This window comes from Chenopodium album, chromosome 9 (assembly GCF_948465745.1).
Source record: "Chenopodium album chromosome 9, dcCheAlbu1.1, whole genome shotgun sequence".
Classification (NCBI taxonomy): Eukaryota; Viridiplantae; Streptophyta; class Magnoliopsida; order Caryophyllales; family Amaranthaceae; genus Chenopodium; species Chenopodium album.
Genome location: NC_137842.1, coordinates 11737635 through 11765266, shown reverse-complemented (window position 1 = coordinate 11765266; position 27632 = coordinate 11737635). Strand labels below are relative to the sequence as shown.

General features: G+C 33.5%; 2 protein-coding genes and 1 long non-coding RNA gene across 5 annotated transcripts; all 3 read right to left on the bottom strand.

Moving 5' to 3' along the window:
* Positions 1-9008: 9008 nt before the first annotated feature.
* On the bottom strand, positions 9009-11483 carry LOC145557440 (uncharacterized). Its single transcript, XM_081618624.1, has 4 exons — positions 10739-11483; positions 9962-10228; positions 9525-9808; positions 9009-9269 (listed from the first exon to the last, which is right to left on the bottom strand). Exons 1-4 carry the CDS (start codon positions 11481-11483, stop codon positions 9009-9011), a joined length of 1557 nt encoding a protein of 518 aa, XP_081474750.1.
* Positions 11484-19244: 7761 nt separating this feature from the next.
* Positions 19245-26683, bottom strand: LOC145559556 (uncharacterized). Of its 3 annotated transcripts, XR_014092766.1 has the most exons (7): positions 26649-26683; positions 21502-21555; positions 21345-21403; positions 20190-20261; positions 19952-20089; positions 19731-19850; positions 19247-19478 (listed from the first exon to the last, which is right to left on the bottom strand). It is a non-coding gene; the product is annotated as an uncharacterized LOC145559556 (long non-coding RNA). The 3 variants fall into 3 exon arrangements; XR_014092767.1 differs by lacking the exon at positions 26649-26683 and having other exon boundaries at positions 19245-19495; positions 21502-22245; XR_014092765.1 differs by lacking the exon at positions 26649-26683 and having other exon boundaries at positions 19248-19478; positions 21502-22245.
* LOC145559239 (uncharacterized) lies at positions 22265-24058 on the bottom strand. The gene is made up of 2 exons (XM_081620678.1): positions 22869-24058; positions 22265-22763 (listed from the first exon to the last, which is right to left on the bottom strand). Exons 1-2 carry the CDS (start codon positions 24056-24058, stop codon positions 22265-22267), a joined length of 1689 nt encoding a protein of 562 aa, XP_081476804.1.
* Positions 26684-27632: the final 949 nt, after the last annotated feature.

Genomic DNA, 27632 nt, shown 5'->3' with positions numbered 1-27632 from the left:
TGTTTTATTACATTTAATATTATCTAGATAAGAACGAATGGGTTTTTAACATATTTAGGTACGTACAACATATCTGATTGGTGCCCAAAACCCTTGTTGCGACATGTGACTTACTTGCCAATAATGGAACTAATTTTTCCAAGCCAAAGTCTAATATATATGCATTGTAAGACTAAAAAAAAAAAAAAAAACAGTAAATAAAGGTTTGACATCAAATTGTTGTGCAAGATTAATTGTGTTTAGGTAGTACACTATACTCAATTACCAAAGTCTACCCCTAACAAATATTTAATTCCTTTATGTAAATCACTTTAACACAATATAATACTAAACACCAATGTTATTTTTCTAAAGATGCTTCTATATGAAATTTCACTACTGTACGCCTTAATAGTTAATATGAAAACAATTATATTATTATTTTTTGTTTACAAATTTTCTTACTCCATCTAGTAGTATATTGTCAGCTTTTATATCCCGATTAATCATACGATCATCCGAAGAATGTATGAAAGCAATTTCTCAGACAAATTCAATAATAATTTTATGACGCAAGCCCCATGTTAGTGATTGAGAACCTACCTCCTTTACGAAGTGGCGGAGAAAACTTTTCAACAAGTAAGTTAAAATAATTATTTTAAATTAATTCTAACTCAAAAGTAAACGAATTTATTATTTAAAATTATAAATAAAAAAAATATTTAAACTTTAATAATGACTTATAAATTCTTCAAATAAATTCATATTATATATTATATATTGCACATATTTACACATACAAATAAGTGTGTTTTAAATTTTTGTAACAATATTTTTACAAATATAAGTGGTGTCAATCAACCCTAATGTCTTGAACTTAGCTCTGCCCCTGCCTGACAACTGTTTCATCATACCTTTTTTAGATTTTCATTGTTCACTTTTAATTTCTTAATTAAATAAAAATTATTTGGCATTGAAAATGATTAAAAAAACTAGATTTAAAAAGCTCTAAAATTTGACTAATTGGATTTTATTTGGTTGCCAAATATAAAGAATGTATAGAACCCTTAATTGGTTATAGAGTAGACAAAAGTGGAAAACTTTTTAGTATAAGTTTAAATCCATAAAAATTAATTTTGAATATGAGGAAGCCTCGGTTTCTCAATTGAGATACCAGGGTTGTTTCACAAATGGCTTTTTGGCAATTTATTAAACATGTGCATGGGCCCCTTTGTTGACTTGTTGAGAAAGCAGCTTTTAGTGAGTTAACATCTTGTTGACGGTGTGACTAACATCAAATCCTCATGATTAAACATTTTATTGTTCACAGCAAGCTTTATTAAGATGTAATACAACAAACAAAGACCAAGACTATGTATTATTGTCATAAAATTGTTGTTATCCATTTCTTCAGCTAGCAATTCATTAAAATTTCGTTTCCTCTTACCATTGACACTACCATCCATCTGAGAAAATACAAGAGTCCACCACTCAACAATAAATTACAACAATAAGTTAAATATTACTGCATTTGACATGCACAATAAAAGATTCCCAAAAGCCTAAAATTTTTAGGATAGTGTACCGATTGCAATAAAAATGCAGTATGATTTTCCAATTACAAACTGCAAATCTCCCTAAAGGAATAAAACCTAATTAAACCCTAAAATCAAAATTCTTAAACCTATAATCAAAGTCCACTGTTTCTCGTATTATTTGATTTACAAACTTACAATCTAATTACTGTTAATATATGGCATATCAAAATAACAAATTCAAAATATACCAAAATTCATTCCCAAACCCTAGACTATTTTACCTTATTGCGAATTGATGACGGTGGACGTCCTGGAAAACTTATGAAACACTGGTCAAAGCCAATCCTAAACAATACCGGAAGACTGAGGACGACGACAAAGCATCTCGAACTTGGATGAAGAGAGTTGCAGACGAGATGAAATATGGCGGAATAGACTAAGCTGCTCGATCTTGGATAGAAGATTTAGAATATGTTTGGATTGCACTAAAAGAATTGACTACATTAAATTGACGCTGAAATTCCATTGTTTCCATCGAATTTGTGAATGAATGAAAAAACACGTTCTTTTATCACATGAAATGACAAGCGTGTCCCTTTGAGAAACATACAAGTTTCTCATGTTGAGAAACTTGTATTTTCTCTTTTGAATATCTGCTAGATTGTAGATAATTTGGTAGGATTAAATCTCATTTTCAACGATTTCAATGACGAATAACTATTGAGTTTCTTCTGGTTACCCTTGATATGTCTTCATCCTTGTATTTTATTTATTAAAAGGGATTCCAGATCTTCTTCCATTGACGGTAGAGCATTGGTTTCGATTGTAATGTATGACACAACTAATTTTGCAATTGCTTCTGCGACTTTTGAAGGATACTTTCCCTCCAACCTACTATCCACAACAGTTTTCAACTTCTTATTGTTTGGGGCAAAAATAGGTGTCCAAGTCTACTTGTCAGAAGAGCACGACTAGAGTCCGAGGAAATCACAAAATCATCCGAAACACCTATTATCAGACAAATGAGGTTTCACTCCCCCGACCCGAGTGTTTCTTTCCATCAAAATGGTTTGCATTAACTGTTGTTAAGATAGTAAAAACTTCAACTAACACAATATCAAAGCTATACACGTCACTCTTGACATATAAATGAACTATTAGAATTAAAATTAATATTAATTTTTTTGTCAAAACTAGACTAAGGTAATAAGCTAAAGTCATTATTAAGTTAGGCAATAAATAGGTTTTATTATATTTAACATTAACTAAATAAGAACGAACCTGTATTAATGTATCTGGGTACGTAAAACATATCCCATTAGTGCCCAAAACCCTTGTTGTGAAATGTGACTTACCCGTCAATGGACCCAATTTTTCCAACCGAAGTCTAATATATATGCATTGTAAGACTAAAAGAAAAAAATGAAAAAAAAAAAGTAAATAAAGGTTTGACATTAAAATGTTGTGTAAGATTAATTGTGTTTAGGTAGTAAACTATACTCAATTAGCAAACTATATCCCTAACAAAGACATAATTCCTTTATGTACATCACTTTAATAGAATATAATCTTAAACACTAATGTAATTCTTCTAAAGATAGTACTATATGAAAATTCACTAATATACGCCTTAATAGTTAATATGACAAAAACAATATTATAATTTTTTAAAAAATATTTTCTTACTGCATCCAATAGTATTTTGACAACTTGTATGTCCCGATTAATCATACGATTATCAGAAGAATGTATGAAAACAATTCCTCGAACAGCTTAAATAATACTTTTAAGCCGCAACTCCCATGTTAGTGAATGAGAACATCCTTTACAAAGTGGTGGAGCAAAGTAAATGAATTTATTATCCTAATTTATTATTAAAAGCATTAATTTAAACTTTAATAATGACATAAAAATTCTAAAAATAAATTCATGTTATATTATATATTATATATTGTATATATTTATACATACAAATAAGTGTGTTTTAAATGTTTGTAACAATTTTTTTACAAAAATAATTAACAACTATTTCATCATACCTTTTTAGATTTTCTTTGTTCACCTTTAATTTCTTAATTAATTTCTTTATTATAAATATATATAAAAAATTGTCATTGAAAATGCTTACAAAAATAGATTTAAAAATCTCTAAAAGTTGACTAGTTGAATTTTATTTGGTTTCCAAATAAAAAAAATATATAGTATCCCTAATTGGTTATAGAGAAAACAAAAGTAGAAAACTTAATTAATTGGTACAAGTTTAAATCCATAAAACTTAATTCTGAATATCTAAATAGATTGTAAATAATAGGGAAATATTATATCTCATTTTCAACAATTTCCATAACGAATAACTGTTGACTTTCTCATGGTTAACATTGATATGTTTTCATCCTCGCCTTAAATGTTTTATAGGGATTTAAAAAGGATTCCAGATCTTCTTCCATTGACTGTTTGAGTGCAATGTATGACACGACTAATTTCGCAATTGCTTCAACGACTTTTAAAGGATACTTTCCCTCCAACTTACTATCTATAACAGTTTTCAACTTTTGATTATCAAACAAATGAGGTTTGATCCACTCCCATCAGAGTTTCTTGTCATCAAATCGGGTTGCATAAAGTGTCATAACAATATAAAAACTTCGACTAACATAATATCAAAGTTGTGCACGTCACACTTGACATATGAATGAACTATTAGAATTACAATTATTATTAATTTGTTTTTGTCAAAACTAGATTTAGGGAATAAGCTAAAGCCATTATTAAGTTTGACAATAAATAGGTTTTGTAATATTTAACAATAGCTAGATAATAACGAACCTGTATTAATGTATCTACATACATGATATCCGATTGGTGCTTAAAATCTTTTTTGTGACATGTGACTTACCCGCCAATGGACCCAATTTTTCCAAGCCGAACTCTAATAATATGTGTATTGTAAGACTTAAAAAAAAAAAGAAGTAAATAAAGTTAAATTTTGACATTTTCTTTATGTACATCATTTTAACATAATATAATATTAAACACAAATGTAATTCTTCTAAAGATGCTTTTATATGAAAATTCACTAATACACGCCTTTATAGTTAATATGACGAAAATAATATTGTAAATTTTTTTTTTTCCAAATTTTCTTATTCCATCCAGGCATCTAGCAGTATGTTGGCAGAATATATGTTTTGATTAATCATACGATCATCCGAAGAATGTATGAAAGCAATTCCTCGAACAGCTCCAATAATAGTTTTTAAGCCGCAAGTCCCATGTTAGTTATTGATAACATTCTTTACAAAATGGCGGAGCACGCTTTTAACAATGCAAGTGAGTTAAAATAATTAATTTAAACTAATTCTTACTCAAAAGTAAATGAAATTATTATCCGATTAAATAAAAGCATTTATTTAAACTTTAATAATGACTTTAAAATCCTAAAAACACATTCATATTATATTATATATTATATATTATATATTATATATTATATATCGCACATATATACACATACAAAAGTGTATTTTAAATGTTTGTAACAATTTTTTTACAAAAATAAGTGGTGTTAATTGAACTTGTTGTCTTGAACTTAGCTCCGCCCCTAACCTAACACTGACAAACTACAATATTGTGTAAAAAAAGTTGCTTTATTTGATATTTTTTTAAAAAAATAATAAAGCTTAATCTTTTACTAAAATAACGATAGGTATCGTCACCCACCAGAACCTATAGTGATTCCGACATTGCCCGTGTGCATGTATGTTGGTAGAATTAAGAAAACATATAACTAACGCAGCTATTCAATGTATGAAAGTCGTGATAATTGCAAAGTCATATTATTCCATACATAAATTCTTGTTATAGGAGTGTAATCCATTGCCAAGAGAGTAGGCAATTGTTTCACACCCACTATATGCTAAAAAGATGACTGCATATAGGATTTGTATAAAAATCAAACATACAAAGTAATTAACCCCTAATACTATAAGAACTAATTAATTATATATTACTAGCTTAGGCCCCGTGCCATGCACGGTAAGTCTAATTTATTTTAAAAAAATTACATCTAACAAATAATTAATTTTAAAGTTTCATATATGAATCATTAAATATTAATATTGAACAAACAAATAAGAGTTGGAATAATATTAATTGTGAACAATTATATAAGATAATTAAATAAGAGTTGGAATAATATTCTAGGTAATTGTATAGGGAAGAGAATTAAGAACACCAAATAAATATGAATATATATATTTATTATGAACATATAAAATACTTGGAGTACTATTTTTATTATACTTGTATTATACAAATATATTCTAAAAATAAATTACTTAAAAAGAAAGGGGGAGTTTTGGAGGGAAAAAAACAACACCAGAATATGACATGTGTCACTTTCGGTATCTATTTAGGTATTAAGTTATTGATAAGGAAATAGATTTTGTGAAACTACCCATTACCTGTTTGTCGCAAATGTGATTAATTATACATAAAATCATTTTCAACCCTGCTCTTTACATTTTATTTTTCTTTGTTATTATAACTCACTCAATGCTACAATATCAAACTAGCCTCTCAATCAATCAAAGTCATGGCTTCTACACAAATATAATATTTTTTAAATATGAGAGTAGTAAGAATATTGTCTCATTATAAGTCATACGACAAACACCTGATAGTCGAGAAACACTATTCAAATCCAATATGTTTTATTTTAATCGAGAAAAGAATAACATGCAAAATAAAATTATAAAACACATACATGATAATCTAAAATCATAGGGTCTTACCCCATCAGGAATGAGACATTCAAGGACAATCTTATGACCCAAAAATTTGTGTTTGGTCACAATACTATAAAGATAAAATAATATCATGAGCATGATCCATATGAGTTGAATGAGAACAATAGATGTCAATCATCTAAGAGCATATAATCACAAGATATGTTCACATAAGAATAAGCTACTTAAGGAAGTTAAGAAAATGAAATCACTAAGGTATAGGCTATATATCAATCAATCAATAATTTATACTAAAAGACACACCATGACACATGTTAATTTTTGGTGTGTCCTTAGTATATTTTTTTTTAAATAACTAATTACTATTTTTTTAAGGAAGTTATTTAAAAAAAAAAGTTTGTTTTTGTCAACTATATAAATGATCAATAATATTTACCAATTTTATGAAAATACGAATTTTTTTTCGAGGATGGAATGGAATGAGGAGCTCATCACTTCGGTTTTTAATGAGAGAGATACTAAGTGTATTCTTTCTATTCCTTTAAGTGTGACTGCTTCAAAGGACATCATCATATGTGTGTTTTCGAATTATGGTTTGTATTCAACAAAAACTTCTTATATGCTTGGTGCAGGATGCAATCTGATCCTTTTCCATAAAGCTTGGGGCGAATTGTGGAGCCTAGAAGCATCTCCGAAAGTGAGACACTTCCTTTGGAGAATGTGCACGAGTACTCTGCCATCTAAAGAGCCGCTGAAATCTCACCACATAATTGATACTGCTACGTGTTCTTAGTGTGGGAAGGAGGATGAAACTGATATCCATGTTATCTTTAGATGTGAAAGGGTGCAGGAGATTTGGGTGGATAGTGGTTGTGCGACTGCAGTGCATCAAAATGGTGAAACGATGTGTGAATTACTTGTGAGATAGGGGCTGTTAGGAGAGAAGATTAAGCAAAAGGCTACGGTTCTTGCTTGGTAAAAGTGCAAGTCAAAGAATATATTTAACAAAGCAATAATATTTAGAGAGAAAACCCAAAATCAATTGATTGTTCATTCCACTAAAAACCAATTTACACAAGCCTTAAATAGAAGCAAATGATAATAACTACCTACAAAATAAAATGCTAAATATTAGGAACACAAATCCACTAACGGCTAATCCCATACTCCACTAACTAAGTACTGCCAACTACATTATTCAATTAGGAATCCTAGGCTACCAAACTCCTAAACAATAGGAGTGGATTTTAATCATCACTCAACACTCCCCCTTGAGTCAAAATCACATACACCCAACAATGATCTGAAAAAAAGATGCTTGGCAGGGGAAAGAGATTTTGTAAATATATCTTCCACTTGCTCATTTGTGCCAACAAAAGTCAACTTGATCTTTCCATCAGTTACTTGCTGCCGAATAAAGTGATGTTGAATGTCCATGTGCTTTGTTCTACCATGAAAGCAAGGATTTTTAGTCATTGCTATTGCTGACTTCTTGTCATAGTATACCTCTGTTGCTTCATTTTGCTCAAAATTGAAATCTGCAAGAATTTTTCTGAGCCAAATTGCTTGCCTTGTTGCTACAGATGTTGTTGTATACTCTGCTTCACAAGTTGAGAGAGCTACAGTTTCCTGCTTCTTAGAACTCCATGTCACCATTGCTGAACCAAAACTAAAACAGTTACTAGAAGTTCTTTTTCGATCATCCAAACTTGCATCCCAATCACTGTCAGTGTATCCGACCAGCTTGCAACTTGACACCTTCAAATACCAAAGACCAAATCTGAATGTTCCAGCTACATAGCGTAGTATTCTCTTGGATGCACTAAGATGTTGCCTTGTTAGGCTATGCATATACCTTGATACGACACTCACGACAAAAGAGATGTCGGGTCGAGTGTGTGTCAAGTAATTAAGACCCCCAACTAAGCTCCTGAAATACGTCGGGTCTGCATTCTCAGTTCCATCTTCAGGCTGCAGCTTTTCATTTGTATTCATAGGAGTTGCTACTTCTTCACAATAGCCCACATTGAATTTATTTAATAAATTAGTAGCATACTTTTCCTGGCTGACAAATATACCTTCCTCACTTTGCTTTACTTCAAGTCCAAGAAAATATTGAAGAAGACCCAAATCAGTCATTTCAAAGTTGGTCATCATGTTTGACTTGAACTCAGCAACTAATGACTCACATGAACCCATGTAAATCATGTCATCAACATATAAACAAACCACCCAAAATCCTCCATTGCTTTGTCGCTTCAAATAAATAGTAGGTTCATTTTCACTTCTAGTGAACCCACTTGCAAAAAAAAAAAAAAAAAAAAAAAAATGCATCAATTCTGTTGTACCAAGCATGAGGTGCTTGCTTTAGCCTGTAAAGAGCTTTCCTTAACCTGAAAACTTTATCTTCATTGCCATCTAGAACTAAGCCTTCTGGTTGTGAGACATAAACTTCCTCTTCCAATATACCATTTAAAAGGCAAATTTAACATCAAATTGGTACACTGGAAGTTGCAATTGAGCAGCTAAAGCAAAAAATATTCTCACAATTTCAAATCAAGCAACAGGAGAATAAGTTTCATCAAAATCGATACCTGGCATCTGTGAGCACCCTTTGGCAACGAGTCGAGCCTTTCTCTTCTGTATGCTTCCATCAGCATTATACTTTGTTCGGAACACCCATTTCAAACCCACGATGTTCTTATCTTCAGGAGCATTAGCCAACTCCCATGTTGCATTTTTGTCAATAGCCTAACTTTTCAATCATAGCTTCCTGCCACTCCGGTATAGCAACTGCTTCTTCAAAACTGGTTGGATCAGAAACATACAAGGCAAAGCTACAAGAATTATAAAGATCCTGCAAATTTTGAAACTTTCTTGGAGGATTTTCACTGTTGCTGCTGGAACTTGAAGGTGTTGGAGATGCATTGTTACTATTTGCAGGTGTAGAAGGAGGTGTGCTTGTCGGAGATGAATTTGGAGTTACTAGAGGTGTTGCATCAGTCTAATCAGCATTATCAAAATTTTCTGGAACATGATCACCTGAACTTTTCTTTTCTTCATCCTCCCAACTAGCTTCTTCATTAAATACAACATTTCTACTAATAATAACTTTGCCACTAATTGGGTTATATAAACGATATGCTTTGGAATAATGAGAATAACCAATGAAAATGCATTTATTAGATTTTTTATCAAGTTTGGAGTGAAGATTAACCAAACTATATGCTACACAACCAAAAAATTTTAAGTGGCTTACCCGAGAGTTCCTGGATCTCCATGCTTCATAAGGTGTCTGATTGAAGACGACTCGAGCTGGAGAGATATTGAGTAAATAAACTTCTGTAGCAAATGCTTCCCCCCAAAATTTGTCTGGAAGTCCCTTTGCCTTCAACATACTCCTCGCCATTTCAAGTACTGTCCGATTTTTGCGCTCTGCAACTCCATTTTGCTCGGGTGAGTATGGAGGAGTGAGGTCTCTGTGAATGCCATGCTCAGCACAGTAGGCATCAAACTCATCAGAAACAAATTCACCGCCCCTGTCTGTTCGAAGGGTGATTATGCTCCTTCCACTCTAATTCTCTACCAGGACCCTGAAATTCTTAAAGTGCTCAAAGGCTTTAGATTTGCTCTTTAAGAAATAGGCCCAACTCATCCGAGTATAATCATCAGTAAACATTAAGAAATATCTACTACCTCCCAAAGACTTAGTTTTCATGGGACCGCACAGGTCTGCATGAACAAGCTCCAAAGTCACAGAAGCCCTCCATGATTTTCCAACTAGAAAAGAGGCTCTACTCTGCTTCCCATGAACACACCCTTCACAAAAATTAAGTTTTTCTATTTTTGGAAGACCAACAACGACCATTTCTTTTTGACTCAAAAGCCTCAAACCACGCACATTCAAGTGACCATATCTCAAATGCCACAACTCTGATTTAGTTTTCCCTTTGATAACTAATACTTTAGATGAAAAAGCATTAGAAACATCAAGTAGGAACATTCTATTTTGAGTCATATAAATATTTGCAATATAATTACCAGATTTCTTATCAATCACCTTACACACACCATTATCAAATTCAATTTTATATCCACTACTCATCAATTGACCAATACTTAACAAGTTATGAGCTTAGTTAGGAACAAATTGCACATCATCAAGTAGCTTAACATCACCTTGTGCAGTTTTAATGCCAATTGTTCCTCTTCCATCAACTTGCATTTACTTGTCATCTCCAAGCCTTACTACCCTCTTCTTTGACTCATTGAGATCTTTGAATAACTCTTTTGACCCAGACATATGATTGGAGCAGCCACTGTCCAGAAACCACACAGAATTGCGCTTTTGAGTATGTGGACTAGGTGAGTGAGCCACAAATATATTGCTTTCGGTGTTGTTACCATCCACCTTTTTGGTGAAATTTGCTTGCCTTTGTTCACTTCTCGGTTCATTCCTCTATTTCGACCAACAGTCAGCCTCTTTATGCCCATATTTTTTACAATATCGGCATTCACCATGAAATTTTGTACGTCCTCTAGCTCGACCATACCCGTTATCACGACCCATGCCTCGGCCTCGAAATCCACCTCTGCCTCTACCAGAGTTCCATGAATTCTCCATCTTCCCCTTAGAGGAAGACTCACCCTTTACTTGAAAGGCTTTCTCCTCCTCTTTTACATCTTCATTTTTTGTAAGCCTCACTTCATGTGCTAACAGGGAGCACATTAATTCATCAAAGGTATAGGTAGACATATCCTTTGATTCTTCAATTGCTACAACCACATGATTATAATTATTGTTTAAAATCCTCAAAACTTTGCTCACCACTCTTTCATTGCTAATGATTTCACCATATGATTTCATCTGATTAACAATCCCCGACACCTTAGACAAATAACTCTGCATCGACTCTTTCTTTTTCTTTTTTAAGCCATCAAATTTAGAACGAAGGGATTGCAATTTGATAGATATTACCTTCTTGTCACCAAAGTATTCATGCTTAATTATCTCCCGTGCTTCTTTTGGTGTCTTGGCCGACGAAATTCGAGGAAAAATATCATCATCCATTGCCAATTGGATGAAGAATAATGCTTTTGCATCTTTCTTTCGATTGTCACGCAGCTTTTGATCTGGTTCCGCCAGTGGTTCCTTCGGCTCCTCATACCCCAGCTCAACAATCTCCCATAACTCTTGAGATTTAAATAGGGTCTCCATCTTGATGCTCCAAAGGTGATATATTTCACCTTTGAAAGAGGGAATTAAAGGCTGGGAAGAAGTATTCACTCCGTTGTTTGCCATGAATTTGCTAGTTTGATCTCACCGTGTTTGCACTCACTGATTTTTTTTCTTTGGTTTCTCTCTCCTACTTTCCCTTTCTCCTTACCGTTGGAGTAAAGGTGGACCGAACCTGGAATTCACGTGTAGGCCAAGATTAATGATTTTTTGGAACAAAGTTTCTTTCTTTGACTTTTCTTTTGGTTGCTCTAATACCATGAAAGTGCAAGTCAAAGAATATATTTAACAAAGCAATAATATTTAGAGAGAAAACCCAAAAGCAATTGATTGTTCATTCCACTAAAAAACCAATTTACACAAACCTTAAAAGAAAATGATAATAACTACCTACAAAATAAAATGCTAAATATTAGGAACACAACTCCATCAACGGCTAATCCCATACTCCACTAACTAAGTACTGCCAACTACATTATTCAATTAGGAATTCTAGGTTACCAAACTCCTAAACAATAGGAGTGGATTTTGATCATCACTCAACACTTGGGTCATATGGAAGTAGAGGAATGACAAGATTTATGCTGAAACTACCACCCCCAATGAGATTCTTCTTGGCAGAGTTCTTAAAGCTGTAGAGGAGCACGGGATGTACAGCAAAAAAGTGTATGCAGTGGCTTCTAGCAAGCCCAATCCCAGCAGCAACAAATGGAGTCCGCCTCCAGTAGGTGCTGTAAAGCTTAACTAAGATGCATCCTTGTGTGATGAAGGATGGGCTAGCTTGGGAGTGGTTTCTCGGGACAATGAAGGGGAGGTGTTGTTTTCTGAAACACGCAGAGTACGAGCTTGGTGGCCCCCATAAATTGCTGAAGGTAAGGCCCTTCTCCTTGCTATTAAACTGGCCAAGCGCTATGGGTATGAGAAGGTGATTCTTGAGTCTGACAGCCAAGTACTTATTAACCATCTCTCACAAGCTTCAGTTTACTTGTCTGATTTTGATGTAGTATTAGAGGATATTATGTCAATTAGTAGTGTTTTTACGTCTTTTTCTTGGTCTCATGTCAAAAGGGATGGCAACATTGTAGCTCATCACCTGGCGAAGATAATGCCTTTTGGTGTCAAACAAATATGGGTGAATCATTGTCTTGTGATGATCTCCCCTTATGTACTCTTGGACAAATTGTCCTTTGAATGAAATGCATTAGCTCGGCTTTCCCTCAAAAAAAAAAAAAAAAATGAAAATACGAAATTAATTATGGAATAATAAGGAAATATATAATCTTTTTCAAGAAAATGTAATTTTGGTGAAATATTTTTTAAGAATTTGATCTTAGTCAAATATTCCATGTTACTTCAATTTTGTTCAAGATATTTAACAATTTTTATAACTTATGCTATAATTTGTCAAAAGAAGATATGTGATAATTAAAATAACCGTGTATGGCATGGGACCTAACCTAGTAATAAGATATATTCAGGTAAGTGTATAGTTATGTACTCCTTCCGTTCCTAAAAGTTCGACTCACTTTGCATTTGCACGATCTCCAATGAACATATTTGACCATTAATAATTTCGGCTATGTATAAGTAAAATTTTAATAAAGTTGATATTTGAAAAATTAATCATAAGGGGAATCTAACAAGATCAACTTTGTTAATTTATTTTGGTTGTATAAATCATAGAATGTTGTCAAAGCTAATTTATTTTGACCACATGAATAGTAAATGAGTCGAACTTATAATAACGAAGGTAGTATTATTTTTATTTGTAATTTCAGTTATATGGTTATACCGTTTAACATTTATTGTAAAATGATATTTTAAAGACATTTATATAAACTTTGATAATGATGTCTTTATATAAAAACATGTGTGCCAATGAGAAGGATATTAAAATGAGAAGGATGAGAAGGAATCCTAGCCGTGCAAATTATTTAATCTAACGTATAGCGTGCAACTGTTGCAGATTGACCAAAATAAATAAAAATCAACAATAAAGAATTTGAAAGGCTCGATACATATATCTGTAGATTGGCTTTCTTCCTCCATGAAAACACCTCCATTATTATGGTATCTCTCACTCTATCAATCTCTCACCCCTTTTAAAAGGATATGATGTATCTCTATGATGAATTAAATGAGAAGAGTTACGTGGTTTAACCACGATGTTTTAAATTACGGAGTATATTAACCATCAAGAGTGACTCAAAAGTGGCTATAAATACTTAAAATCACTTCACTCAATTCCTTCTCCATTAAGCCAAGTTTAAAATCTCTTTCTTTTTCTTTCTCTCTCTAAAAGATTAACTGTAAGAGTTTCTTTATTAACTCTCAAACACTTAGATTTTCAAAAAACTCTCCACCAATGGATGATCTTGTACAACATATTTTGATACTTCATATTGGTGTCAGCAAGGAGGTCCAAGGTATAGGAGTTTTCTACATAAACAAAGTCCTCTAGAGCTCGTTACAATATCCATGCATGTAAGTGTCCACATCAGCATTTGAAAATAGATAAACGAGATAAATGGAGGAGGAATTACATGCATAGGAAGAGGAGTCGCTTGAATAGAAGAATTAACAAGCAATGGAGTGAGAGATAAAAAATTCTAGAAGATAAAGAGGGTCCTGCTGACCCTTGCGCTTTTTCAATGAGTGAAAATGCTGATCACCTAAGGAATCATATCCTCCCTAAGATTGATCAAAACGATCAATTAAACGATGCTCTGATCTCGTAGGCATCATTAGCAGCGCGCCCACTTTAGCATGTTGTGAGTATGCTTGACACTCATAGGAAGTGGAAATTGACATAATATGATTAGTGACAAGGAAAGTAGGGAGCTGTCAACAAGTTCTTAAGGAACTTGAAATCGTTCACAGATCATTATAAGGCAACCACAATTAAGGGACAACAATAGGCAACAACGATTGACCCGTGAAGGTTACACCCCATTCATACTCCATGAGATTACTAACTCCATATGGTTCAGAACCATGAAAGGAATATCGCAGATGATGGTATAAAGTGAGTCATGGAGTCACATTCGCTCGTATTGGCCTGTACTCTATTATTATTGTGAAAAGTGATTACTGTAATCTCAAAAAAATTGGGATTCAATTTTCTCTAAACTAGATTAGGCTAAATTATCTAACTATTAAGGCACACATAATTCTAAAATATTAGTGATCATCACTTGATTAAACAATGCAACAAGATTAAAAATAAACCTAAACCGGTCGTTCGAATTATCTTATTAGGCGTTATATTCAATTACATATTCCCTTTAAACATGCAATATGGTGATCAACAATAAATAATAGATTCAAAAATTATATTGGAAGCAATTTAATCATAACATCGCTAGTGAAATCATCAAAATCATAATAATAAATCCTAACATTCCAGCAATAAAATAATATTAAGTAATTAATAAATTAAACTACTCACGTTCTATGCTTTTTTTAATTGCTACATCATGAATTAGTAACTTCAAAGTATAGTTAATAAAATTGAAATTACATTAAAATAAAGTTGAGTTGATTTGGTCCAAACCCTCAATCGGTTATTCTTTTCACGCCTTGATTTAAGTATGGAACTTCGGGTGTTATATGGACTCCTTGGAGTGCTTAAGGAAGGAATGGTGAAATTAGGTGAATAGGTTTAAGTATTAGAATATGAAATTAGCTTTGTATTTATTTATAGAGAAAATTCAAAGGGTGAGGTACGAAACCCTAGAAACGAGGCGTTGTAAAAGAATAAATTGCAATGTCACTGCAGAACTATTGTGGCACGGTAGAAATTTTCGTTGCACGACACAATTGTTGTGGCACATCAATGCTGACAAGGTACAGTAGCTATTTATAAGTTTAAAAGTCAAAACCAGTTAAAAGATAAAGATGGGTAAAAAAATTGCCATGGCATAGCGACGTTTGTCGTGGCATGACAATGTTTGACGCGGCGTAGCAATTCTGCCGTGGCATGGAAGATGATTTTTCTGATATTCTTGTTTAAAATTCGTTTTTATCTTTTATTTTACATTAAGAGCGGGATAATTAGGCATTGTTTTAGCTATTCTGAACTTCATTAGGTTTTTGGGCTTTAATATTTATTAATTGGGCTCAATTAATAAATGAAATGGATAAAAAGGTTTTTGGGTTGAAATGTGAATTAGACTATGCTTTGACTAAATACTTGGACTGATATTTGGACTGCTTTGTTAACTGTGTTTGATTGAATATGGATTTTAAACACTCCCGAGATTAAAAATTTAACCTAACCGATAATTGCGGCGAAAGGTTGTTTATCATAGATTTTGGTTTTAGGGAGACATTTTAAAGCGTCTACAGGTTTGCAAGGTATGAGCCATGGAAATTGTTGAAGCATAATGGTTTTTATGATGAGGAACTTGAACTAAAAGAAAACTCAACTAATAAAGATTTTCTAGTGTGTGATTAGTCAAGGTGCAGATTGATCTTGGTGATTGAAGAACCATCTGAAACTAAGAAGACTTGAAGAAGATCTTTATTTGAAGAAGTTAAACAAATCAGAGGAAGAGTTCTCTAACAAGAACTAAGTTCCCTAACAGGAACGTTCCCTAACAGGAACTTGAAGACTAGCAGTTAAGTTCTTAGGTGGAACTTGATATGCTTGGAGCCCAAGTAATTTACCTGATCAAAGTGCGGCGCAACAATACTAGTTAAGGTTTTATCTTAGAAATTATTGTTAATATGGTAAGTAGGTTAGTGCACGAAATTTATTAGAAACATGATAAAGTTTGCTTGGTAAATAAAATAAATATGGAAAATAATAAAAGATAGATTTTAGAAAAAGATTTTCTAAAAAGATTATTTTCTCTAAAGTCGATTTGTTAAAAAGATAAGTCTTTTAATAAATATCTTTTTATACTTATTTTCGGAAAAGATTTTATTCCACTTGATTTGTTAAAATCGTGTTTAAAAGATAAGTTAAGTTAACATATTTATCTTTTTAGAAAACCTACTTTCTATACAAGTGTTACTTGTATAAATAGTAGAGAGCAAAATGATTTAGGTTTTTGTGAGTTTATGCGTGGAGAAATCACAGTGCTTTAATTGAGTAAGTTTACCAAGCTTTTAACTTATCATATTAGTTTTGGATTTCGTGCATTGCTTACCTATCATAATAGGCGTCTTATATTTGTATTGGTTGGGTTATTTGGGTGAAATTTATAATTTGTGTTACATACAGTTTTGTGTTAGCTTCTTGGTGAGGCTATGAGTTTTGTACTGGGGTGGTATGGGTATTTAGTACTTTGGCAGTACGTGTAGTACTTTGGTGGTACGAGTGAATCTAAGTGTGGTGCTTAGATTGAGTAGGATAGGGTCCTATCAAGTAGCAAGTCCAGTGAGGAACTTGTGAAATAAAGGTCTGTGTCTAATAGGTTGTAACTTGGTGGTTTGCCCTATTATAGTGAAGTGTTTTGTGTTTGAAATCCCTAAGGTAGGGTCGAGGTTTTACTTCCAGTTGGGCCCTGGAAGGTTTCCTCGTAAAATATGTGTGTTTTATTAAGTTCCTATACGCATTGTTTATTTATCCGCAAAAAGTAGTCATTAGGGACTCTCACTACAAAAAAAATGAGAAAAGGCAACGGACAAAATTGCAACAAAATGACAAACGTTGCCTTTGGTAGTAAAAGGCAACAATACTTGTTTGTTACCTTGATCTTGAACAATCTGTACTATATGACGATGCAACGGTTTAAAAAGTGTTGCTTTAGATTATGTAAGACAACAATATGTAAAATGTAGCCATTTATTTTTACATAAGACAACAATTATTTTAAATGTTGTCTAAAAAGATCACAACAATTAAATTCTTGCTAATGTAATAATTTTAAAAATGGTTTTTCAAGGTATCTAAGACAACAAATGTTTTATGTGTTTTCATTGCCTTGCATAATACATGTTATTATTTAGAACATTGGTTTTAAAATAATAATAATAAACAAATTATTGTCAATAGGAACAAAATTATTATCTATTCAATAATTTGAAAACGTTAACGTCAAGTTGTGTATGACAATGATAGTTGATGATTAGAAAAAATGACTAGCACTGGTAATTCTAACCTTAAAGGCTCACAAATTAAACCAGGCCAGTGCATATATGGTTGGTGAATTTGACATTTCACAACAGCATTTTTAAGCTAAATCAATGTAGAAAATAGAATATATATGTAAAAGTTACTATTTTCATACAAGTAGAATTTGATGTTAATTATACCATACAAATAATTTAAAAATAAAAAGAATTACAAAAAAACTGGCTTTTATGTAAAAAAAAAAATAGGAAAAAAAAGACAATAATAATGTGCAGCAGCAGCGCAATGTAGAAGGCGCGAAGGCGGGTAGCAGTAGTACAGCAAGGTAGCAGCAGGCCATTAGTAGGCACTTCTTAAAATCAAATTAGAACACAAATCTAATCATATTCAGAGAAAAAATGTGCTAGTGATACAAACAGAATGTGAGTAACTCAAGTATCATTAAAGTCTCCTGCCAGTTCAAATGACTGTCAAATGTTTTCAAGAACTCTTCACAAACTGCAACTTCTTTCTTTTGATTACATTATTCATCTTCTTGCTATAGAAAAATAGGCTGATAGCCTCTTCCTCCCTTGGTGGCAGTATTGTGTGGCATCTTTAATTGCTTTTAGGGTAAATATGAAAATCATTCCAGGTTATCTGTACTCTACAATCCCTTCACATCAATCATATTCCTGATTGATGTGAAGGGATTGTTCCGACTGCCTACTGCTAGAAGCTAGCTGCTGCTGATGGTGATTGCCTGTTGGTGGCAGCTAGCTGCTGCTTGTGGTTGGCTGCTTGCTGATTGGGACGAAAACTCGGTTGTTACAAGACCAGCACTTATCAGACGCCACCCACATATCAACACCTCTTCTTCTGCTGATTTGTACAATGTGCAGTATGAGATTAAGATAAAGGCATCCGGAAAACATAAATCATATTTATAAACATGGAAATGCATCCTAAAGAAACCATGTTTATAAAATAGCTTTTAAACAATAAATAAATAAATATATCATTATTTCAGCCCAAAATCTAATTCTAAAAAATTATAATTCCAAAATCTAAAATGGCAGCAGTAAAAATATCATCAATATAATCAATTCACAAAATCCCCACAATATGATAACTTTTGTGTATAATTGGGATATATACCATTTATCTGTGAGAATTCTAGTACGTATAAGTATCTAATTTTAGTTACCAACATGATTTCATCCAAAATAAAATTTTCTCAAACGAATTCTTATTCTTTGTCCGAATTAATCAATACTTTTGTAACCAAACCAAACCAAAACTGCTAAAGCTAGAATGCTTAATTAAGCATGACGTAAATTCAGCATATTTTTACCCGATTTAAGCAATAACTGATATTATTCCAACATCTACATGCTGCTGCCTGTTGCCTGTGGCTAGCTACTGCTGCTGCCTGTTGCCTGTGGCTAGCTGCTGCCTGTTGCTGGCTGGATGTAGTCGCCTGCTGGTGGCAGCTGGTTGCTCCCTGCTGCTTATCAATATGCATTATCAAGTTGATAAAGCTCAAACATTGAATAGCAAATTAAGATAATCAAACTAAAACCCATAAAACAAAAGCAAATTGATCCTAACACTTCACAAATCAAACTCTCAATCAAAAACTAATATGAGAATTGTAAAATCAAGCTACAAATCTAACATATCACATGCAATTCATTGTTGAATGAAATCATATAACAGGAATGATAAAATTCTTAAATACACATAAAACTTGAGCGAAAGGCTAAGAAGTGGTAGGGTCTTTCCATCTGGAGATGCAGCAGAATGATCATGATTAGCTTCACCACCTGCACGTGCCTCATCAGGTGTAAATAGTTGCTCAGAACCATGAGCTTCACTTCGAAGTCGCTCCTGTAGTATCCTTGAATGTACAACCTCTTCTGCATGATCATTTTGCCTAAGGTTAATAGCAAGTTGTCATCAAGACTTCACCAAAGAAAACGACATTTTACCCTCAAAGAAGCACATCCTTTAATCTCGATCATTTCTAAGCTAAACAGTTTCATTTAAGAGGAATATTAATGCAAGGGCTTAATGCTTTAACATGTAGCCAGAGAAATTCTCTTGTAGACGTATTGCTAATAAGTAACCTGTAAATCTTCCCTACAGTCATGTGTAATGTCCCACATTACCTAGGATGTGGTATACTTCAAGATAGTTACTCAGCTGGCTCTTATCTTCATGAACCTCAAGAAGCGTTGTATCTTCTACATCAAGAGACGTGGCAGGATGATCCATTGTTGTTTAATAAACTGCAGATTAAATAGGGGTGGGCGTAATGACTAAAGAGAAAACAACATTGTATTTAGAATATTCTCTGTAGTATGTACGCAAAAATGTTGCAGCAACTTACAAGTTTGGGATGTTTTGTTCAATTTTGTGTGGAATTGGTTCGCAAAATCTATTGTAACCCAAGTCTAGCAACTCCAACTCTTTCAAATTTCTATATTCTTCAGGTATGAATCCAGAAAAGGAATTGTTCCTTAATATGCTGCAAAAGACTTCAGAGTGACATAAATGCAAGATAAAAGAGAACAACAACTATATACAGTATTACACTTCATTTGTTTTAATACTACGTATATTCTTACATAGACTTTATGTGTAGCAGTTGGTGAAGTTCCGGAGCTAGTGTTCCCTTAAGGCAAAGAATTTTCAAGTTCCTGTTAAATTTACTTCAGCTTAGGACATAAACAACACATGAATGAATGTATACTTGAATACTCAACAAACACCGGCACAATAGTATTCCAAAAGTGTACCACTATACCTATTATAAAGCTCATAATTTTACATACATAAAATTTCCATGCATCACTTAGCTAATGCAAACAAGCATATCATAAAAATCAATGAAATAGATTGAGAGGAACTCATGCTTTACTCCAGTTCAGAGCAAAAATCGTGTGTAAAGGACTAGAGAGAACTTTTTGGCAGCTAATGGCAGAACGAGGGGAGATTTAGCTGATACATGGTTGTAAACTTGGAACTGAAAATGCTTCATTAACACAAAACTAGACCTAAAATGATCAAATCATGACTTAATACCCCTAACTATGTGTGTTTGTGTCTTAAAACATGAAACAAAGGTTATTACTCATTAGGATTAATAATAGTGTTATTAGTTGATTTTTGCAAAGTTGGGATAAAAATCAGCTGTATTTATGCAAAACATAATCCAGATTTATCGAACAATGATTTAATGCCCCTTACTATGAGAGTTAGTGTCTTGACATAATCCAATTTGGTATTGTTCTTCAATCTAAATCAATACCACGCAAAGAAGCACAGGTATACATAATCACACACGCAAAATCGTGCCATACTGCCATGTCACATCACCATATGGGCTAACATCTCATCAGCAGCAACCTTGTGGCACTGCCACATTGGCAGCAAGTGTATAGTTAGGGGTGCAACAACTCAAATCAACTGGGCAACATAATTAGAGTTTCAACAGCAACAGGTAACAACAACAGTATAAAGCAGCAGCAGTACACTAAGACATCAACAAAGAGAGGTAGAGGTCAGGGTAGCAGGTGTATAAGGTCTGGCCATTAGGAAGGAATACAACAAAAGGAAACTTGTCACTACCTTTCGAAATCTGTAGAGAAGTGGCAAATTTGCTATCATTACGTGTTTAGAGTTAATAGCAAATCAGAACATTCAAACAAATTTCTTTACGACATTATTCAAGCCTGAAAGCAATTGCTCTGGATAGAGTTTGGGAGTAGAGGGAAACACACCTCATCAAGGCTTGATCACTACCAATAGAAATTATAGCATTGGCATCCTCTTTAATAGCCTATTAAATAAAACTAGAAAATGAAATCAGTGCAGCCAACAAAAAATTGAAGATAACAAGTTACTAATTTTTTTTAAGGAAAATACCAGAAGTTATACCTCTCTTGTTATATCAGTTACGTGGCTGGGACCTGCTGTAGAAGACTAACGTATCTGGATAAAATGAAAGTAGCTTCAGTAACCAGCAAAGGTGTATAAGTGCAAAAACAGTCTATGTAATCCTTTCCTTTGAAAGATAATAAGAAACCATACCAAAAACTCATCATACCTCATTGTTGCACAATCATTTCTCAATATTCAACCATATCCCTATGACAATATGATATCTTCAACTATTACTAATCAAGCATCAACAGATTAACAAATAATCCCAAAAAAAAAGACACGTTTGATCATTAAAACAAAAACATTTTTGCAGTCAAACCAAATAAAAACTGTTTAAGCTAAAATCCTTAAGCTTTTATTACTTCATAGTACACTAAAAAAAAAAAGAATACTAGAAAGGACCAATCATATTTCCTAAGCTTCATCTTCACTTGCTTGCATGAAATCCCATAGAGTATCGTCCTCGATTTCATCATCCGAATCATCAATTTCCGGCTCTGCTTGCATATCTAACATGTATTCTGGAACGTCGACAGTAGTGGCAGGCAAGTCCTCTCTCAACCAACTAACATCATATTCATCATCAATAGTTGCCCCTGGGTGAGCACCATCGCTAGTAGATTCATTCCAATAAGAAACTCCAACATCACCATCTGATTCTTCACTCATATCAAAGAAGTCTCCGGGGATAGTTTCCATAACATAATGCAAATGCTTTTCCTTGGAATCTTGCACATAAAAAACTTGGTTTACTTGATTAGCAATCACAAAAAGGGTCATTAGTATAGCAAAACCTTTTAAAATTTGCACATGTTAGCCCAAACTCATCTTGCTCCACTTGGAACCATTTACAGCAAAACAATACCACTTTAAAATGTCCAAAATAATCTATCTCAATAATATCCTCCACCACGCCATAATATTTGACTTCCCCTACAACAGGATTTTGATCCCTAGAACTTGCAAAACTCGACATTGAAGATGTTACACTAACTCCACTACATTGAGTTTTCCTTTTTGACTCATGTGCAGTTGTATGAAATTTGTTACCATTTATTAGGTACCCTTTAAAACTTCTCACAGTATAGTCAGGCCCTTGGGATAAAGCCTTGATTTCTTTGGAAACATTTTCTTCCCGTACACGATCCTTGAACCATGCTCCAATATCATGACTATGTTCTTGTGCTCTCGCCCACCTACTCCGCTTACTCCGTGTACCTTGACTTCTTTGACGATTCACTAAATCTTGATGTTCACTACATATATATCACAAAGCAACTTAATTGTATAAGTCAATTATAAATAATAAAGATTAAATATAGTTAATATGAAATTATACCAATTTAAAATTACTTACTGACCTTATGTAATCACTGATTTCATCACAATTAAAGAGTACATAGCGATGAGCTTTCATCAAAGTGTCTTCATCTAAAGAAACCTTTTTGCCTTTACTTTTCTTTTTTACCCCTAAAGGCCGTCCAACATTTGGAAAAAGGCTTTCATCTTCATTGGATGCAGTATCATCATCATTTCTAGGAGCTCGATTCAACTTTGAACTAAAATCATCGTGAAGATACCGAGAACAAAACACAAGGCATTCTTCTGCCAAGTAGGCCTCTGCAATGGAGCCTTCCGGTCGACTTCTATTTTTCACATATGACTTCAATTTACCCAAATAACGCTCTTTTGGATACATCCAACGGCCTTGAACAGGGCCCCCAAGCCTTACCTCATCAACAAGATGAAGTGGAAGGTGGACCATTATGTCAAAGAAACTTGGGGGGAATATCTTCTCAAGTAGGCAAAGTATCTCTATGATTTCGGATTCAAGATCGTCAAGATCTTTAGGCTTTAGAACTTTTCTACATAGACCCCTTAAAAAGGATCCTAGCCTAATCAAAGTCGATGCTACTTGTTTAGGCAAGGTATTCTTTACAGCAACTTGGAGCAAATAATGAAGCATAAAGTGGGCATTATGGCTCTTGTAACCAGTGACCTTCGGCTCATTGGATTGGACACATCTGGAGATGTTTGATGCACAACCATCGGGACACTTAGCACCTTTTATCACACTGCAGAACAAGTCTTTTTCATTAGAAGATAACGAAAAACAAGCTTTGGAGAATAAACGCTTCCCTCTATTATTAGTTCTCTTTGGATGGAGTTCATTTCTTATACCCATATCTTGTAAATCAAAGCGGGCTACCACATGGTCCTTAGTCTTTCCTGGAATATCAAGCAAAGTACCAAGCACACTGTCACAAATATTTTTCTCAATGTGCATTACATCAAGATTATGACGCAAGGTATTTGTTTCCCAATAAGGAAGCTCAAAGAAAATTGATTTCTTCTTCCAAGGAAAATTCTTCCTGCCCTTCTTTTGAGTTTTCCCAAACTTATTTTCAAACCCTTCTAAATCTTCCAATACATCAGAACCCGACAATCTAGTAGGAGGAGGCCTTGTCTCTACATTACCATCAAAAGCTCTTTTATTACGACGCCATGGATGATTTTCTTTCAAAGAGCTACGATGCCCCATGTAACACATTTTCTTACTATACTTCAGGTATTTGGACCAAGTCTTATGATTACAATTTGGGCAAGCAAATTTTCCTTTTGTGCTCAATCCCGACAACATTGCATAAGCAGGGAAGTCACTAATTGTCCATAACAAGGCTGCCCTTAAAGAAAATGTTTCATCTTTCACAACATCATAAGTGTCGACTCCAACTTCTCATAACTCCTTCAATTCCTCGATTAATGGTTGCAAGTACACATCTATATCATAACCTGGAGAAGATGGACCAGGTATAATCAAAGACATGATATTATACTCAGACTTATTATACAACCAAGGAGGCAAATTATAAATGGATAAAACGACTGGCCAAATGCTATATGACACACTCATAGTTTTGAAAGGGTTGAAACCATCAGTCGTAAGACCAAGCCTCACATTTCGAAAATCACTTGCAAATTGAGGATGTGTAATATCGAAATCTTTCCAAGCTTGTCCATCAGCAGGGTGCCTTAATTTGTCATCTTTCTTACGATCAGTTTCATGCCATGTCATGAGTTCAGCCGTCTTAGAGCACATGAACAACCTTTGTAGACGAGATTTCAGAGGAAAGTAACGCAAAACTTTAGCAGGAACTCCTTCGTCGGGTAGTGCACCTTCCTCTTTTTGTTTCTCATTTAGTTTCCACCTAGAAGCTTTACAAACATGGCAAGACTTGTCATTTGCACGCTCTTTCCAGTACAACATACAATCATTGGGACACGCATCAATTCGTTTGTAATCAAGTCCAAAGTTCTTCACCATTATTTTAGCATGATGAAAAGAAGTAGGGAGCTTTGCAAATGGAAAGGCAGCACACTGAAGCTTCATCAACTCATCGAAAGAAGAATTGCTCCACCCATTAAGGCATTTAAGGAGATATACTCGCAGTGTGTATGAAAGCACTGAAAAATCCTTAAAACCTGGATATAATTCCTCTTTTGCATCTTCTAACAGTTTATAAAACTTTTTAGCAGTCTCATCAGGACCCTTGTGAACCCCTTCTGCTTCGGAGATTGAACCTCCCATAACATCTCTGAATAAATCATTAATCATTTCACCCATATTGTCTAATGTGTTTTGATTATCACGTTGATGCCCGCCTCCGCTTAAAGAAGACCCTACTGTCAATCCTTCGCCATGAAAATTCCACACTTTATACCTCTTGTTAAATCTATGAGCAATTAAGTGATTATATACCACTTCTCTAGGGAACCAGTATCTATTAACACACTTCGTACATGGGCATAAAATTTTTGGTTCATCATCTTCCTCAACGTCCATGGTTGAATTTAGAAATGCAAAATCAAGAAAATTCTCAACTCCTTTGATATACTCTTCGGAAATTTGGGGTGCATCAATCCAATCTTTATTGGATTTTTCCATAACTTAATACTCTGTAAGGACTGTAACACTATAAGTTATAAGGAGAGTCAACAACAAGGGTAATAAAGTAAGAGACAACTAATAAATCCTTGGTCAGGCTAAAACAAAATAACAAAACAATAATTATGTGATTAAAATGCATATTTGGAAGCTTTATCAACAAATTCTGGAAATAGCTACCCCATACTAAATGTCCCTACTATTTGAAAGCTACTTTGATACCTTAAATAAAAGCCACATTATTTTACAAAATGTAGTTTTATAAAAGCAACATATCATCTTATATTGAGGACAAAAGGTTAGATCAGCAAAGTTCACTCACATCAAAACTTAGATGATAAACAGTCAAAGAAAAAGTAGTATATTTTATTCCAAATTAATTAAAGATTACAATACCATAATTGAGTCATACCCTAGAGAGGTGCTAGAGAGGGGAGTAGAGAAATTGCAAGATTTCATAACTAGCACAGACACACACAAAAGAACAATTATAGCTACTTATGCTAGTTGAAAAGGAATACAACACGATTATGATTGTAACATAAGCATGGAAATCAATTAAACCCATGAGTACCAAATAAAAAATGTAAAAGCTCACAGTCAAACTTGGATGTAAGAAAAGAACTTTAGCCAGAGTGAACAATAACAAAAACCAGAAGATCCAATACATCGTATTTTAATGACAACACAAGATCATCTACTTATGTTACCCCCGCAATACATCGTATACTGTTAACTATGATATAGTGTCATTCTCTAGATTGCTTATGTTAGTAATAAAAAATTTAGACAGGAAAAAGGGAATAGCAGAGCACCATAGGAGGAAGTAGGCAATAGCTAAAGCCAAATCAAGAACGACTATTGTCTACTAATCTTGAAAAGGTCCATGAGTGTACAATATATAACTTGGCATACCATATTAATTAACCTATGCATTTTATATGATTGTGACAATAAAAACGAGCTGAGTTCAGACTACTGAGCTATGATACAAATATCGAACTAATTACAAAATTAGCTACCTATAAGCTTTTATTTCAGCAATGATAATCAATAGTTCATAATCCACATTATAATTTGATGAATTGTCAATTTAATACTACATTCACAATTGAAATAAAAATTAGGTAATAATGTAATATCAAAACCTAGATTGTGAAATTGACATTCTAGAAATTATAGAATGAAATCTTACCTCAGAAGATATATCAATGGTGGAGAGAAAGCTCAAAAGATGCTTCAATGGAGGAGAAAGAAGAGAAGGAGTGTTGCTGCATAAAATTGAATAGTTACGTATGAAATAAAAACGAAACCATTTGAGGAAGATTAATGACATGATGTTAATTCGGGCACCATAGTTTTGGGCCGGGTTAAATCTGGTCGTGAGTAGTTTTGGATATAAAAATGGTTTTAGAAGTTTCGAGTTAGATCGAATTTTTTTTGAACTAGAGTTAGATCGAATATAGATCTTCAATCATTGGGATTTATTGGTTTTGAATAAATAATGAGTTGATCACAATTCGGTTTAGATAGCTAAGTACCGGGTAAAGTCGATTTGAGTCAACTTTGGGTTTAGTTAAGGTCAACACCAAGTCTAGTAATTGGATTTTTTCAGGTCGAATTTTAGATAAGGTCAACACCAAGTCAGGTAATTGAATATTTTCAGGTCGAATTTTAATCAAATTGAGTATAAAATGAATTAATAAAAGTGTTGTTAGGTTGATTAGATCGAATAAAATCGGTATGTAGTTTAGTTTTATTTATTTTTTTTTTTTTTAAAGAAGTATATAGTTGAGCATGGGGCCTATTCACATTTACTGAACTGAGCTGAACTGAACTGATTGGAGCTGAACTGAACTAAACTGAACTGAACTGAGCTGAAATAAATATTTTATGAGAGAAGGAAATTAGGAGCTGAACTGAACTGAACTGATTGGAGCTGAACTAAACTGAACTGAACTGAACTGAACTGATTGGAGCTGAATTGAACTAAACTGAACTGAACTAAGCTGAAATAAATATTTTATGAGAGAAGGAAATTAGGAGTTGAACTGAACTGAACTGATTGGAGCTGAACTAAACTGAACTGAACTAAACTGATTGGAGCTGAACTGAACTGAAATTAAGTAAATATGAACAGGCCCTAAGTCATGAAAATCCTTAGTTTGATCAACTAATG

Excerpts from the sequence above, each read along its gene's own strand:
- LOC145557440 (XM_081618624.1), bottom strand. The coding sequence starts at position 11,483 with ATGGAGACCCTATTTAAATCTCAAGAGTTATGGGAGATTGTTGAGCTG. Across the intron at positions 9,809-9,961 it reads GAAAACTAAGTCTTTGGGAG|ACAGGGGCGGTGAATTTGTT; the intron begins GTAGTAGATATT and ends CCCTTCGAACAG. Across the intron at positions 9,270-9,524 it reads GGAGATCCAGGAACTCTCGG|ACTGATGCAACACCTCTAGT; the intron begins GTAAGCCACTTA and ends AATGCTGATTAG.
- LOC145559239 (XM_081620678.1), bottom strand. The coding sequence starts at position 24,058 with ATGTGTTACATGGGGCATCGTAGCTCTTTGAAAGAAAATCATCCATGG. Across the intron at positions 22,764-22,868 it reads GAAATCAGTGATTACATAAG|TGAACATCAAGATTTAGTGA; the intron begins GTCAGTAAGTAA and ends ATATATATGTAG.